At 30.0% G+C, this 15,646-nt stretch overlaps 1 protein-coding gene across 1 annotated transcript in view; it reads right to left on the bottom strand.

The window, feature by feature from the left end:
• dve (SATB1_N and homeodomain domain-containing protein dve) overlaps window positions 1-15,646 on the bottom strand; it is a 132,646-nt gene that overhangs the window by 4,028 nt on the left and 112,972 nt on the right. Inside the window, exons 3-5 of the mRNA XM_017902861.1 lie at window positions 10,532-10,678; window positions 9,112-9,404; window positions 986-1,534 (exon numbers count right to left, since the gene is read on the bottom strand). Coding sequence (XP_017758350.1) covers window positions 986-1,534; window positions 9,112-9,404; window positions 10,532-10,678 — 989 coding nt within the window. The remainder of the gene's footprint in view (window positions 1-985; window positions 1,535-9,111; window positions 9,405-10,531; window positions 10,679-15,646) is intronic.

The following is a 15,646-nucleotide window of genomic DNA, read 5'->3' as shown; positions in this document are numbered from 1 at the left end:
CCTATATATATCTTGTATATTCTTATATATATTTCTATATATTCCTATATTATATATTTCTATATATTCCTATATTATATGTTTCTGTATATGTTCCTATATATTCTTGTATTATATTATATTCCTATATATTTCTATATTTATTATTCCTATATGTATCCAGAGCTACTTATAAACTGTTTGTTATGTAGAAAATTTATTTCTGAATGATAAATGAATAAAAGTTGTTTGAATAAAATTACGAAGTATAAATATATAAAATGTTAGGGTATTATGTAATAATTAGTTTCTTATTTCAGTATTTTTGAAATATGACTATATGACTATCTGACTATGTAATTTGAAAAATAAAAAGATGTTAACCCTTTTCACTACAATGTCGAATTTAGCTTGTCATAACCTACCCTAATAACTGTGAGCATAAGAATATTTAATTTGTCTTATTATGTATAAAATTCGATGAATTTCGAAAATTTTGATCCACTCAAGTGGTTATTTAAAATTAAATACCTCTTCGATGTAGAATTTTTCGTAATTAAATCGTAGTGCAAGGGATTAATAATAATTGGTTCTTGATATATCTCAGTTGTTTTAATATTATCAAAATGTTATCTATTACAGTTAAAACAAAAATTCAAAATGACTATCATATTTTAATTAAAAAACAAAATAACAACAAAATTGATCGTTACATTATACATGTACTTTTATTTATAGCATGATAAATAATTTACAAGTAATTTCAAGCGATAAAGTCACATAACTCAGCCTATACATTGAACAATTGAAGATATTAATAACTGTATAATAATTAATAACTGAACAAATATAATATTTTAAAACTTTCATTCATACGTTGTCTCTAATCATAAATAAAATTCTAAAGTATGTAACTCGACTAGGACGAACTAGGACATAAATATGGCTGCCGGTTCTCCCTAGCAGGTTATCAAAATTCATTTCACTAGGATATCCCTAGACGTACCTGGTTCCTCGAATCCTCTTCCTCGTCTGTACAATCTTCGCTGACAATACTGGCGCCTCTCGGACTGAGCCCAGGAGGGCTGTAACCATTGACACCCCTGTTCTCAGCCCTCTTCTGAGCGGCTCTGGCATTCTTGAACCAGTAGACAACGTTATTTACGTCCAAGGGCTTCCTGCCTCGCCGAGACTCTAGGGCATTCAATTCCGAGACGTAGTGTTGAATCTGTTGACGTGACGGGTGTTGATTCTCACCGAACCATCGCTGTAGCCGCGGTAACTCCAGTTCGGGATCGAAACTCGTTCTCATCCTAGTTTTATGCGAGTATTGGAGAAGCGCCGGATGCGGCGGGCCAATAGCACCACCTGGCGGACCGATAGTTCCACCGCCGTCCGGCTGAGGGCTCTGTGCGTGGTGTTGGTGATGGTTCGACGAGGGTACCATAGGATTTAGGCCTAAGCCCAACTGTTGCTGTTGCAACCATGATTCGAAGTTTCGTTTCGTTTCTTCCGATAAATCGTTTCCACCTCTGCACAATGATAATAACGTCATCTGGAAATTAAACGATAAATTTTCCTTGAGCATCGGGAAAAATTTCTTTTTACTAATACTATGAGCTTTTGATCCTTCTTTTATGGTAAATAAACGATTATAACACTATTTTTGAGGTACTTTGGGAGAATTTTAATTTTGCATCTTTCCCTAGTTATCTTGTATTTAGCAAATCTTTCGCGTATTGTAATCGTTGGTTTTTTTTTACACAATTTGTGTCCGAGCTTCGATTTTTTTTTTCTTTTTGTGGTAAATAAAAGAGCGTGACAGTGTTTTTAAGGTACTTTGGGAAAATTTTTATTTAGGGTTGGATCAGTGCTGCGTTGGTCTTCGTTCATTTAGGGATTTTCTTTTCCTAGTTATCTTTTATTTAAAAAATGTTTTATGTGCATTATAATCGTTGGCTTTTTTACAAAATTTGAGTTTGAAAATAATTTTGAAAATAATGGTAAATACTTGATGGTAGAAAGATCTTTTCAAGTACTTTTTCCTAAATTTCTATAGTGAAGATGTTTTAATTATTTTTTATTCTAAATTTCACGAATTTTAAGAATTCCTGCAACTTATAATTGTATCTTACAATCCCACTAGTCATATTAAAGGAAAATATAAAGGAAATAAAGAAGCATAAACAGTAATTTTTAAAAAATTCTTATACATTCTGAGAATTTGAAATTATGATAGTTTATCAAATTTGCAAAAATTTTTAATTAATGAGTACTTCCAATAATATATAATTAGTTTATATTACAGTAACGATAATATTGATCTTTCAAGCATCACAAATGTATCTTGTGAAAGAATAGGCACTTATACGAACATTTTCCAAAATTTGTGGTCTATATTCTACAGTGAGGATATTCCAATTATTTTTCATTCCAAATTTCATAAACTCAAGAGTTTGTAAATTAGTATAAAATGACTCTGTAACCAAACTATACTAGCTTAAAATATTAAAAACCATAAACAGTAATTTTTTTAAAATTCTTATACATTCTACAGATTTGAAATTATAATAACTTATCAAATTTGCAAAAATAGTTGTAAAAATAGATTCCTAAATTTAATAAAAACAAAGTACTATTTTTAATTAACGAGTACTTGAAGTAATATGCAATAAGTCTATCGTAACGATAATGTAGCACAATATAGTATTATATCGCTGTAATAACCATAGTTTCTTATCACTGTACTATACGATAATGTCACCTATGTAGCAGAACACATATTCCAGCTAATCTCGCAAAATATGATAAGGTTAACGACAAAAATATTATACTCTTCGCAGTCACTACTTGCAAGACTAAGCAACGGATCATTAACCAAACTAAAATACCAAATGACGATAAGCCACGTGCAAATAGCACGACGACTTAGTCCAGATCGTTCAACTTCAAGTTCACAATTAGAATTTAAATCAATCCTGGAAACCTACCTGATCCAGCAACGTCTTTATTCAGATGACAACATGCTTCTTTATCTATCAGTCGCAAATTAGGATGCCAAACATCTCGATGTCGAAAATTACCCAGCAGTAAAATCACTGATACTTTTATATTAAACGATATTCTATCTCTCAGGTGGGCTAAGTTAGGTTAGGTTAGGTTACGACTGTGGCATCGTTGACGCGCGGTAATTCCACGCCTATGCCGTTAAGGGGCCGGATTATGGAAAAGTTTAGAGTTCGTAGGAAGTAGTACGAGGTTTGACAAACGTGTGCGTTATCTGGACAATGATTTACAAGAACAAATATCTCCGCCCGCGAGGATCAAGGCGCTCGACGCCACTCTAATAACGCGGTAATCCGTGGCGTATCCATGGCACCTTCGTAGCGCCAGATACGGCGCAGAACAATTATTATCCACGACCTGTCAACCGCTAGAATTCTCATCCGGCGAATTTTACAACACGGCACTTAATCACTCAGGTAGGCAGCCGAGACTCGTACCGGTTGACAGGGCACGAGATTTGAGAAATCGGCTGATAAACATGTAAACACCGTCGAAGAAAAGAAAAAGAGAAAAACGGGCCAACCGGCTTATCTGACGACATCGCGCTGTAATTCGAGGCCTGATTTACGCCTATTTATTATTACCAGATGACGCAGTAGCGTCAGCTGATCATCCGCAGGGTAGCAGTAAATCAATCGTCACCGCAAGAGCTGATCAAATATTCTCGAACGAATTCATGGTATCGTCAACGAGGCTCGAGTGTAGACTTTTCCGTAATACAGAGGCTAACAGTCGGAGACAAAGCAGGAAAACCACCGGGAAAATTAGACAACGATTTAAGCTTGTTATTCAGAGATTTCTAGATCCGTTAAAGTTTCCTACGATGTGCCGTCTCTCGTTTGTGTATATCATTTTTAACACCACTTTGGAGGAATGTCCATGTAAATTATCTATGTTGATACGGTTCTTTGCTTCTTGATAAGTATTAGCGTTGCTTTTAGTTACATTGTCGTTGGGGAAGCGGATGAAGATATTGAGAACTTGATGTGCTAATTGTTAACTAGTTAGGATAACAAACTAAGGTTATGTTCATATACATATGTGTGTATGTTTGGATTGATAAATAGATGCATGAATATATCTTCCTCTTTTGTAATGGATTATGATGAAAAATTCCTAAAAACTGTCTATTTTTCTGCAAAACGTATCATTTCTTCATTCATATCTTTTAATTTTTCTTACAACGTTACATGAGCAATGTATGTTCACCCATTGTTAATAAATAAGAGGAATTTTTTATATTCTGATACTAAGTTTTGTTATTTTTTACTTTTTTCTTTATTATCAATATTACTTTCAAGTTTTGCCATTTTATATTACATATGATTGTTAAATATATCACATACATTGAATTAGATTGTTGTTTCATGTAATCTATTGTTAGGTTACATTGTTTTATTAATACCATTTTATCTATATAGGTTTCAAATTGTATCATTTTATATGTTATTCGATATCTAAAATTTGGGATACATTATTATATTCTACTTTCACTTATTATTTCATACATTCTATTTTCAAGCTGATTTTCTTCTGTCAAGTTTCATCATTTTATATAAAATGTCAAATTTTATTCCATACTCTATTTCTAAAATTTGGGGTACAGTATTATATTCTAGTGCCACTTATTATTTCATACATTCTATTTCCAAGCTGATTTTTTTCTGCCAAATTTCATCATGTTACATATAATATTATCAAGTTTTATCATTTGATTTTTTCTATTACCAAGTTATGTCATTCCAAATATTATGTTCCCAAGTTTTGTTATGTGAAATTACATTCTGTTGCCAAGTTTTGTTATTTTGTAAGTTCTATTACCAAATTTTTCCACTTGATATAACTCTCTATTGCTAAGTGTTGTTATGTCACACAATAAAGTCTTATCATTTCATATTAAATTATACCACCAAGTTTTATTCTCCCATATACTCAATTGCCAAATACTTCCATTTAATATCACATTCTATTGCAAAGTACTAGCCTACTACTAATTTCTCTTGTTTCTCACTACGTTACACCATAAAATTTTATCATTCCAAATATTCCATTACCAAATCCTGACATTCACGTATTCCACTCTGAAAACTGCTATCACTTCATTCCATATTCCACTGCCAAGCTTTATCATTTTACATAATCTCTTGCCAAATCTTCTCATGTGACATAACCTCCCACCAAGATTTACCATTCTACGCCACATATCCTACAGCCATATATCCATCATCAATTCACAAAGTCCCAGAGAACAATCTAACACGAAAGAAACGACTTCTCATATGCGATTGACTTGAATCCACGAATCATATACGAAGACCTTGCTCTATCAGCGGTTAGCGCGTGGCAATAATACTAACATAAGTGTTAGAGGAGGCAATTCCAGGCATGACAGCTAATCATGCAAATTTGTCGAGACTTCATAAATCGGTTGGACGCCATTGTTACCCAACGCGAATGTACAGTCTTGGCCGAATGATCGGCAGATTAAGTCGCATGAGCACCAGCCGGCGATTCTCCATCACAGCCGTTCGCCATTAGCCGACGGGCCGAAACTCGAGCAGGAAACGTCTGTCAGGGAAAATTGGTAATCATAGACCACCGCGAGCGGCATTAAAGTTCGGGGATGGGCGAGTATAGCAGGATCTTCAAAGAGAGTGCACTTAGATAATGCCCGCCCGAAGGGGGTGGCATACCCCCATCACCCTTCTTCTTCCGATATCGAGGGGGCTTTTGATGAAGGCTGCGAATTTGGTTGAGTAAAGGGTAATCCTATCACATGCTATGAGATCTTCGTTCCCGTGGAAAGGGCATGCCCAAAGCGTAGAAATCGTTCGGCGGTGCTTCGACCTTCGTGCAAACCAAGTCGAGTGGACCTGTCGGATAACCTCGCGGATTATCTTTATTTTTTTCAATTCACTATGCAATGAATACGTATGGATAGTTTGGGTGTGGTTAGGCTATTTGTATTTTGGGATATGGTAATCGGTGTTGAGATGACGATTTTTTCATTTTATTGGGATAAATGTGTATTATTTTCAGGGTGATGGTAAACTTCGTGTTTGTGACATTTGAGGTTATGTATGATAGTATAATATACGATATAATGATGAAATAATATATAATATATCATTATTGTAATATATAATATATACTGCCAATATACGGTATAAAATGTATTATAATGTGTAGTATAATACTATAATAATTGCATTAATTGTATTAATCAGAATTAATTAAATCAATTTTATTTTATTTATTTTTTTTTTTATTTTTTCTCAGTAATAAAATGTTGTCTGTGTAAGAAAAAATTGAATATATATAATAGAATAATGTATAATATATTATTATTGTAATATATGATATATATTATTATATTGCCAATATTAGGCATAGAATGTATTATAATGTATAGTATAATAGTATAATAAATTCTGATTAGTACATTCATAGTATAATTAATGCCTCCATTTTTATTTTATTTCTTTTTTTTTTATTTGTAAATTGTTACTAAATGTAAAAACTGAAAAAAATGTCAATATAACATGGATTAAAGCTGAACCATGTATTCAAAACAGTTTTTGATAATCTGGTGGAATTATTTTGTTGCTCTATGAAACAAGTGATATTTTAACGATACGTTCTATTTATAACTATACTGAGTGTAATATTATTTTTGTTTTCAAGATTACGATATGTCAATATTTTTTATAATAATTTTTAGTGTTATTATGATTAACATTTTTATTCTATTTCTTCTTTCTATTTTTAATTAATATTAATATTAATAATATAATTTTTTAGTATTGCCATAACAAACTTTTTAAATTTTTAAAACATTTTAACAAATACTCTTTAAACTGTCCAAATATATACAGGTATTTAACTATTAGTTTATAGAGTAATTAGTTGACTATTGGTTAACAGTTATTAGTAGCAATAATAAATTGCATCAATATAATCAGTATCTTGCACCCACAAATTTTTCTTTAAATATTACTCAATTCCTATCTAAATCTTGTTAGCACAAGAGCAAAAGCTGTCAGTAATAAGTATTAATATAACTATAAATTTCAGCTTATCAGAATCCTAAACATAACCTAAAAATTAAATAGACCCAAATAAATCAAGTAGTACATTATTATTGCACTATTGATAATTATTAACCCAACCTAATTAACCAAAAAGTTAATGTTATCACAAAAACAAAAACTGTCAGTGTTAAGTATCATTATAATCATAAATTTCAGCTTATTAGAACTCTAAACCTAACCTAAAAATTAAATCGACCCAAAAACAAATCAAGTAGCGCATAGCTAATAATTAATTCAATCTAATTAACCAAAATGTTAATATTATCACAAAAACAAAAATAGTCAGTGTTAAGGATTAACATAATAATAAATTTCAGCCTATTAGAACCCTAAATCTAACCTAAAAATTAAATAAACTCAGGAACGAATAAAGTAGTGCATAGGTAATTATTAACTCAACCTAATTAACCAAAATGTTAATATCTATGTTAAAAAGGAGGGTTGCGAGTCTTGTCCCGATGCCTCGAAACCAAGAAAACATTTACTTAAAACGAAGATCAACGGATCGAGACCAAGAATCTGGCAAGGATTACCCCTAGTTCTTAAAGGAAGAACAAGGGTACAAGATGGAGGACTTCTTAATGAGATTAGGTGGCCCAACGGCAAGCACTTTCTGGTTAGATTTACATTTTATACATTTTTAAGTGGTCTTACACCGTGGTTCCTTTTGGCTGCTTGATCCTGAATCGTTCTTAAATTCCGTGCCCTAATGCTTTAATGCGGTTACCCGATCTTAATCTTTGTTCGAAGCACCGATTCCTCTTCATTCTTGCATCTCGAGTTAATTTTCGTTTCAGCCCCGCGAACGTTTAATAATTTATTTAGGCCTGTTAATTAATAATTGTTGTTATGGAAACTTTTGGCAGATAATGCTGTCATTATAGAATTTTATATGAAAATAAAATGCATTTTGTTTTCTTTGTTTCTTTGTTTTATTGTCTTCGTTTGTTGAAAAGGTGCTGAAGAATTGGTATCGAAGGATTTAACAGTTGGGGGATGTCTTTTTCTCTTTTTAAAAATTATTTATCGTAATTTTTCTGCAATTTACTAATTTTTGTGGTTTTTTATTTTTTTATAATTCTAATAATTTTTAGAATTTGTTTTCTGAATTATTGAAATTTGTGGTTTAAATAATTGCTATGTATTATTAACATTTGGTATTAAATAATTTTTTGCTATTTGACAATTTCGTTTATTTCAATTATTTTTGTGGCTTATTAATTTTCAATTAGTGACTTATCAGTGATTTATCAATTTTTGATTGAATTTTGTATTTCAATTGAAATTGTCATATTGATTATACTTTCAAGTGTTATGAATTATACCAATGCTTGGTAACCATAAAATTTTTCAGTAATACTCCTAAGCTATAGTATTCCCAAAAGTACCCCAATTCTGGAAACTGACCTAATTTTATAGGGAAAATGTCTTCAACAAAGCAATAAAAAGGGGAACCAAATATTTTTATAAAGAAGATAATCTTCAAACCTTCTTCATAGCTTTTTAAATACTTCTTCAAATATCAATACAGTAATCAACATACACCTATAATCCAATTAGTAAAATTGGGTGTCTTAAAATACTGCACTATTTTAAATAAAGTCTAAAACTATTTAATTAAAACTAAAACAAACGTTTAATAACATCTGTGACAATATTGCAAAAGAATGTTAATAAGTAATTAAGAATAGTTGAAAATAGTTAAAAATAGTTGAAAATAGTTAAAAATAGTTAAAAATAGTTGAGAATAGTTAAAAATAGTTGGGAATAGTTAAAAATAGATGGGAATAGCTAAAAATAGTTAAAAATAGTTAGAAATAGTTAAGAATAGTTAATAAGTAAGTTAATAAATATATTTAAAATAAATAAAGTTAAAATTAAAAGTAAATAAAATTACTTGACATGTTTGTCATTTATATTGACAATATTAGATGAAGAGAATAGAGAAGAGGTAGTCAAAAATTGCAGCACTCACCTCGTCCAGGGGGCAGCCAGCTGAGACGAGAAGAGCGTGACTATGGAGCAACAATAGTCTCAACAATTTGTTTCTAACTTCGGCTGCTGGACTAGGCGGTGGAGGTCTCGACCTGTACACTTGGATCTTCAAAGTGGCGACCGATGTTAACTCAGCTAGGATATCGCCCACGGTTAACAGAGGACCATCCGCAACCTTTTCCATCGGCAGAGGCTTCCAGTTCCTTATGACGATGCTTCCTCTGGCACTTGGTATCAAGTCGCTAGAGTATCCCAGACTATTAATGAAAGCTACTATTTTTGTTTTATTCTTTATTATGTATCATTTTATTATTTTATTATTTTATTAAAATTATTATATATAATACATAAATTATAAAATTATAATATAATTGGCTTTAATTGTAAGAATTTCAGTCTTCAATCTTTTGACTATTATATTATTTTTATTGGGATTAGGATAATATGTAAGAACTGGATTTTATATAATTTTATTTCACTGTAAATATATGTTCATTAATCTTGTTAAATTTTATTCATTAATAAAAGCTATTACTTTTATTATTATTATTTATTGTGTGTTTAAGTTTGTACAGTAGAGAAGGTTTTTGGTGTTTCATTACTATAATATATTATTATTACAAGTTTATTTTTATATTTAATTACGAGATTTATAAAATTACTTTAACTTTATTAATAAATAAGTATTTTATAATTTAATTTTTGTGTATATAATTTACAATTTATTGTCATACTGTAAAATTTTATGTGTATTTTTATATTTAATAACTGGATTCATTAAATTTTTTTAAATAAATGTTTTATAATTTAATTTTTGTATATATAATTTATAATTTATTGTTGTAATGAAATATTTTATTTATATAAGAGAAAAATTCTTTAATTTTTCAATTACTTTAATATATTATTATTAAAAGATTATTTTTGTATTTAATTTAACTGGATTCATTAAATTTCTTCAAATAAATGTTTTATAATTTTATTATTACTCTTTTTATTATGTTTAAGTTTGTACAGGAGAGAAGGTTTTCATTTTTATAATTTAATTTTTGCATATATAATTTACAATTTATTGTAATATTGTAAAATTTCATTTGTACAGAAGAAAAGGGCTTTACTTTTTAATTTCTATACATAACATTATTAGAAGATTAATTTTATATTAAATAACCTTTCGTATCCATAATTTATAATTTATTGTTTTAATGAAATATTTAATTCTATATATAAAGAAAATTTTCAGTTTCTTAATTATTATATTATTATTAAAGGATTGTTTCTATATTTATTGACTATATTCATTAATTTCAACGATATTAATTTATATAAATAAAGGCTACTATCTTTTTACAGTACATTGGTACAGTGGAGTGTTAATTCTATATAAAGCAGAAAAATACTTACTTGGAAAGGCATAGCCACAGGGATGATAACGTAAGAGTCCGTTTCTACTTGAGGTCTCCGCCAATTTTCACGAGAGTTGCTTACATGGGTTTCTACGATGTTGTGAATCGTCTCGACTACACAATGCACTGGAAGATTCTTTCCTGAAATTAAAATGATATCTTTTCTCAACACCTCTGTGTTACATTTTATTTATTAACTCATACAAGTCATCATTAACAAGTACATTATTCAATAAAATATTTAATTATAAACTAATTAATATCCAATCTTACAATTTATATTCCTCTTGCATTATTTATAATATATTCCAAGTATAAAATTTAAAAAAAATTTGGAAAAAATAAAACAAATAAATAAAATAAGAAATAAAACTAAAAGAAAAAAAGAATCTTCAAATAAAATTGAATTAAAAGTATTTATACAAATATTTATATCGTATAATTGTAAAAGAGGACATTCTATGTTATAATAAACATCTAGTTTCAAACTTTATCTCATTAAATAAACAAATTTAATAGATTAAAGAAAATAATAAGAAAATTCACTTTGTTATTTCAATTAATTATTATTATATATTCAATAACATTTTCACCTATTATTCTAAATAATTTCATGCTATTTATAATAATTAAAAATTATATTGTCACAGAATTCCTTTTTCTTTTCTTCAAAACACGTTACTATTCAAACCACATATATTTAAAACACCATAAACACACTATAATTAATTACAATTTAACAACAATTTAATTAACCAAAATACCAACCACATTTTTCCCATAGACCAAAGAAATAAACAAAACACTAGCACAGCAACTTAAATAAAAATCGAATCAATCACGATGTCTGTACACGGAAATTCACCCTACTCGAAAAATTTTCATTCGATTATTATGCGAAAGTGTTTGAGGAAAAATTCTCGATCATTCAGAATGCAGAACAAGGCAACTCGAACAATCCAGGTAGTTCCGGCTCTATACGGTTCGACCGACAATGGGCACACGCTTTCGCATTTCAGGATTTGAATTCGAGGGTCCAGATGATTCGTGAAGCTGAAGATCGCTGAGAGAAGTCTAACTCTCGTGCTAAGCATATGCAGATCCACTCGTCTATCCCGAGACAATAAGAGCTGGGCGATGGCACAATAGCTGCGATCCTTGTGTAACCCTGACTTAAGTCCCAGAGTCTATCCCACTTCAGGTCGTAATCCCAGACTTCTACGAAACCGAGGAAATGGAGAACGAGAGGAAGCAACTAAAGAAAGAGAAGGAGAGAAACTTGGCTTCGCCGATTTCATCCGGAGAACAACGAAATACTTATTAACCAAAATACCATAACATCTTTCGATTGAAAACGAAACGAGAACTGTTCGTGCCTCCATCTTGCTTTCGAGTATGTTATAATAATTAACCTATCGTATTTCGAGAATTTTTTGACTCAACCAGCTTTTCGACGTAATAATTGTTCCAATTTTTTAATAAAATTAGAAATACTGGTTATTTATTAGGCATGATAGATTTGCTTTTATTGGTATAATTATTGGCGAGATGAGATAACACGTTTTGTAAGGTTACGGATGTCTCCGCGTAGTGGCGCTAGTGTAGTTTAAAGGTTAAGTATCGGTTCCTTATGGATAATAATGAATAATCGTTATAATATTATTATTAGAGTCGACTAATGGAGGATTAATCGATTTTTGTTTTCAGTTTTAAATTTTCTTGGTTATGTATGGAATATTAGTATGAAAAATAAACTTGTAAAGAGTATTTATAGTTAACAACAAAGTCTTCGAAACTGGGATTTCAATTTACAAATGAGAAGTATGATTGTTATATTTATGAATGTGTGAACATAACCTGTAAATGTATGAACCTAACCTATACTAATTTCAACGAATTTTTGAACATTGCACGTACGTATATTATAATCGAAAGCAGAGTTAATTATAATTTCATATTCTTACGAAAAACAATTATTTGTGAATCTTATATTTGTTATTAGTAGATAAACATTCTAATACTGTTATTGGAGACGAGCAATGAGGAATTAATCAATCATTAATCATTTTCATAGAAAAGTTGTACTTTAAAAAATGTATAGGTTAGGTAGAACCTAATACTTGAATAATTGTGCATGGATTTTAAAAAAAATAAGCTTTCAAAGAGTATTTAATGAAAAGCGAAATCAATAAAATTACGTTTTTAATGGAGAAGTAAGGGGAAATGCAACTGTCGCGAACCTAACCTATACCAGTTTCTATTAATCTTCAAATTTGCGTATTATTTTCACGAATATAATATAGCATATTCTAATATTAATTACTATTATATTACATATTATTTATTCCTTATGAATAATAATAAATGACATTTATTATGAAGTGATGATAATTCCATTATAATTATGCACTAGGTTATGCGAAATATAATATTTGAAAAATTATATTGAATGTTATAAACAGTATTTAACGTACAAAGAAGAAACCTAACCTATACTAGCATCTACGAACCTTCGAATTCACATTATTCTCAAAAACATAGTATATGTAAAATACCAATAATAATTCTAATATTTACAAACAACTAACAATGTAGAAATTGATTAATTTTCATTTCCAAATTTCTAATTTCATACAAAAATTATACTTTAAGACACAAATAGGTTATGTAAGATATATTTGAACAATTATATTTGAATACTATACTAAAATCACTAAAATAGTGTATTTAATGTAAAAAAAAACGAACCTAACCTATACCATTATACCACTATCATCGACTTCTCATACTATTTTCACAAGTACTCGAATACTATACTATGCTATACTCAAATTATTAAAATATCATCGACTTCTCATACTATTTTCACAAGTACTCGAATACTATACTATGCTATACTCAAATTACTAAAATAACGTATCTGCTATAAAAAAAACAAACCTAACCTATACCATCATCTATCAAGCTTCGAATTCTCATATTATTTTCACGAGTACTCGATTTGAATACTATACTCAAATCACTAAAATAGCGTATCTACTGAAAAAAAACAAACCTAACCTATACCATTATACCACTATCGTCGGATTCTCATACTATTTTCACAAGTACTCGAATACTATACTAAACTATACTGAAATCACTAAATTAACGTATCTACTGTAAAAATACAAACCTAACCTATACCATTATACCACTATCGTTGACTTCTCATACTATTTCCACAAGTACTCGAATACTATACTATGCTATACTCAAATTACTAAATTAACGTATCTGCTATAAAAAAACAAACCTAACCTATACCATCATCTATCAAGCTTCGAATTCTCATATTATTTTCACGAATAGTCGATTTGAATACTATACTCAAATCACTAAAATAGCGTATCTACTGAAGAAAAACAAACCTAACCTATACCATTATACCACTATCGTCGAATTCTCATACTATTTTCACAAGTACTCGAATACTATACTAAACTATACTGAAATCACTAAATTAACGTATCTACTGTAAAAATACAAACCTAGCCTATACCACCATCTACCAAGCTTCGAATTCTCATATTATTTTCACAAGTACTCGACTTGAATACCATACTGAAATCACTAAAATGGCGTATCCACTGTAAAAGAACAAACCTAACCTATACCACCATGTACCAACCTTCGAATTCTCATATTATTTTCACAAGTATTCTACATATTTCCACCAACTGAAATATGGAATCTTGTTTCAGACTGTTTCCAATATACAACAGCGACTTCTTCCTCGCGGACACGTTGATCGACTTACATATTAAATCATAAACTGATACAGGATGTTATCAGTGCTCGTTGATGTAAGGTGCTAAGTCTCTGAGTAAGATGACCAACAAAGGATTTACTGCCGGTGGCACGATATTAGGTATTAATGCCCTAAACTTCCATCTAATACGCTGGTTGCCATAGGGTCTACCCCTAGGTTGCATAAGACAGGTCATACCTAGGAGAACCGAAGGCTGACCAGTGGCCACCTTAATCCAGGGACGTACAGTTTTCATTAAGGTGCCCTGTCCTAGCGTCGTCACTGTGCGGGGATCAGCTGGTTTAAGGTAGGCTTCTACTCCGCAGATTTGACCACGGCTGGCCGTATTATGCGGTCTGTTTATTAGCAACCTTCCTTGATGCGCGCAGATCCGCTCTTGTAATCTGCCGTTCCTCCTTTGATACCTGTTTTACCATTCCAAAATTTTTTATTTCTCTATTAATCCACTTTCACTTCATTCCATTTTGTCGGAAACATTTCGAATAATTGTCTAGAGCAGAAAAATTATTATTCTTTTCTATATTATCCTATATCTATCTTTTCTCATAAGAAGAGTAGCGTTGCCAATAGTAATACAATTTATGTGATAATGTGATATGTAATTTTATTCAAGCACCAATCTTTATTGTTCGTCAACGAATTTATTAGAGCTCTAACGACGCAAATATAATAAGAATATTAATTAATAATAATTATTGCACTAATAGGAGGCTCATTGAGGACCGAATTATTTTATAGAAATTGGCCAAAAATTTTCTTATTTTTTTTATCATCGATTTAGTAAATTGACTATTAAATAAAAAAAGACTGGTTTTTTGGAAAATTCAAATATACGTGTTAACATGGCTTAATAATAAACGCAAATTATTATCATTCATGCTGATTGTCATTTTCTGTTACACTTTCCATTTCGATGCCTTCAGGATCATGCAAAGGTCATGGTATGCTAGGTCGTTGAATTCGTATAGATATAAGCAATAATAACATCAGGTCAAAAATATAAAGTGCTATTTGAAAAAATCGAATGTGACCTTGACAATTTTTGGAAAACAATATTTTTAAAAAACTTTTTTTCGTAATTGTATAGAACACGAAAAACAGAGCAACTTTTGTCTAAAACATTTTTTCGTCAGATCATCGCAAGTACTTGAAAAATCGTGTTTAACTTACGTGGGACAACCCCCATAATATAATATAATATTATACGATAATAATAATTAATAATATATAATAAATATTGCATATATTTTCATAAACATATAAAATATATGTTTCACGTTATTTTAAATATATTTTAT

This window comes from Eufriesea mexicana, unplaced genomic scaffold (assembly GCF_001483705.2).
Source record: "Eufriesea mexicana isolate 0111107269 unplaced genomic scaffold, ASM148370v2 scaffold2087, whole genome shotgun sequence".
Lineage (NCBI taxonomy): Eukaryota > Metazoa > Arthropoda > Insecta > Hymenoptera > Apidae > Eufriesea > Eufriesea mexicana.
This window is presented reverse-complemented; position numbering and strand designations above follow the sequence as displayed.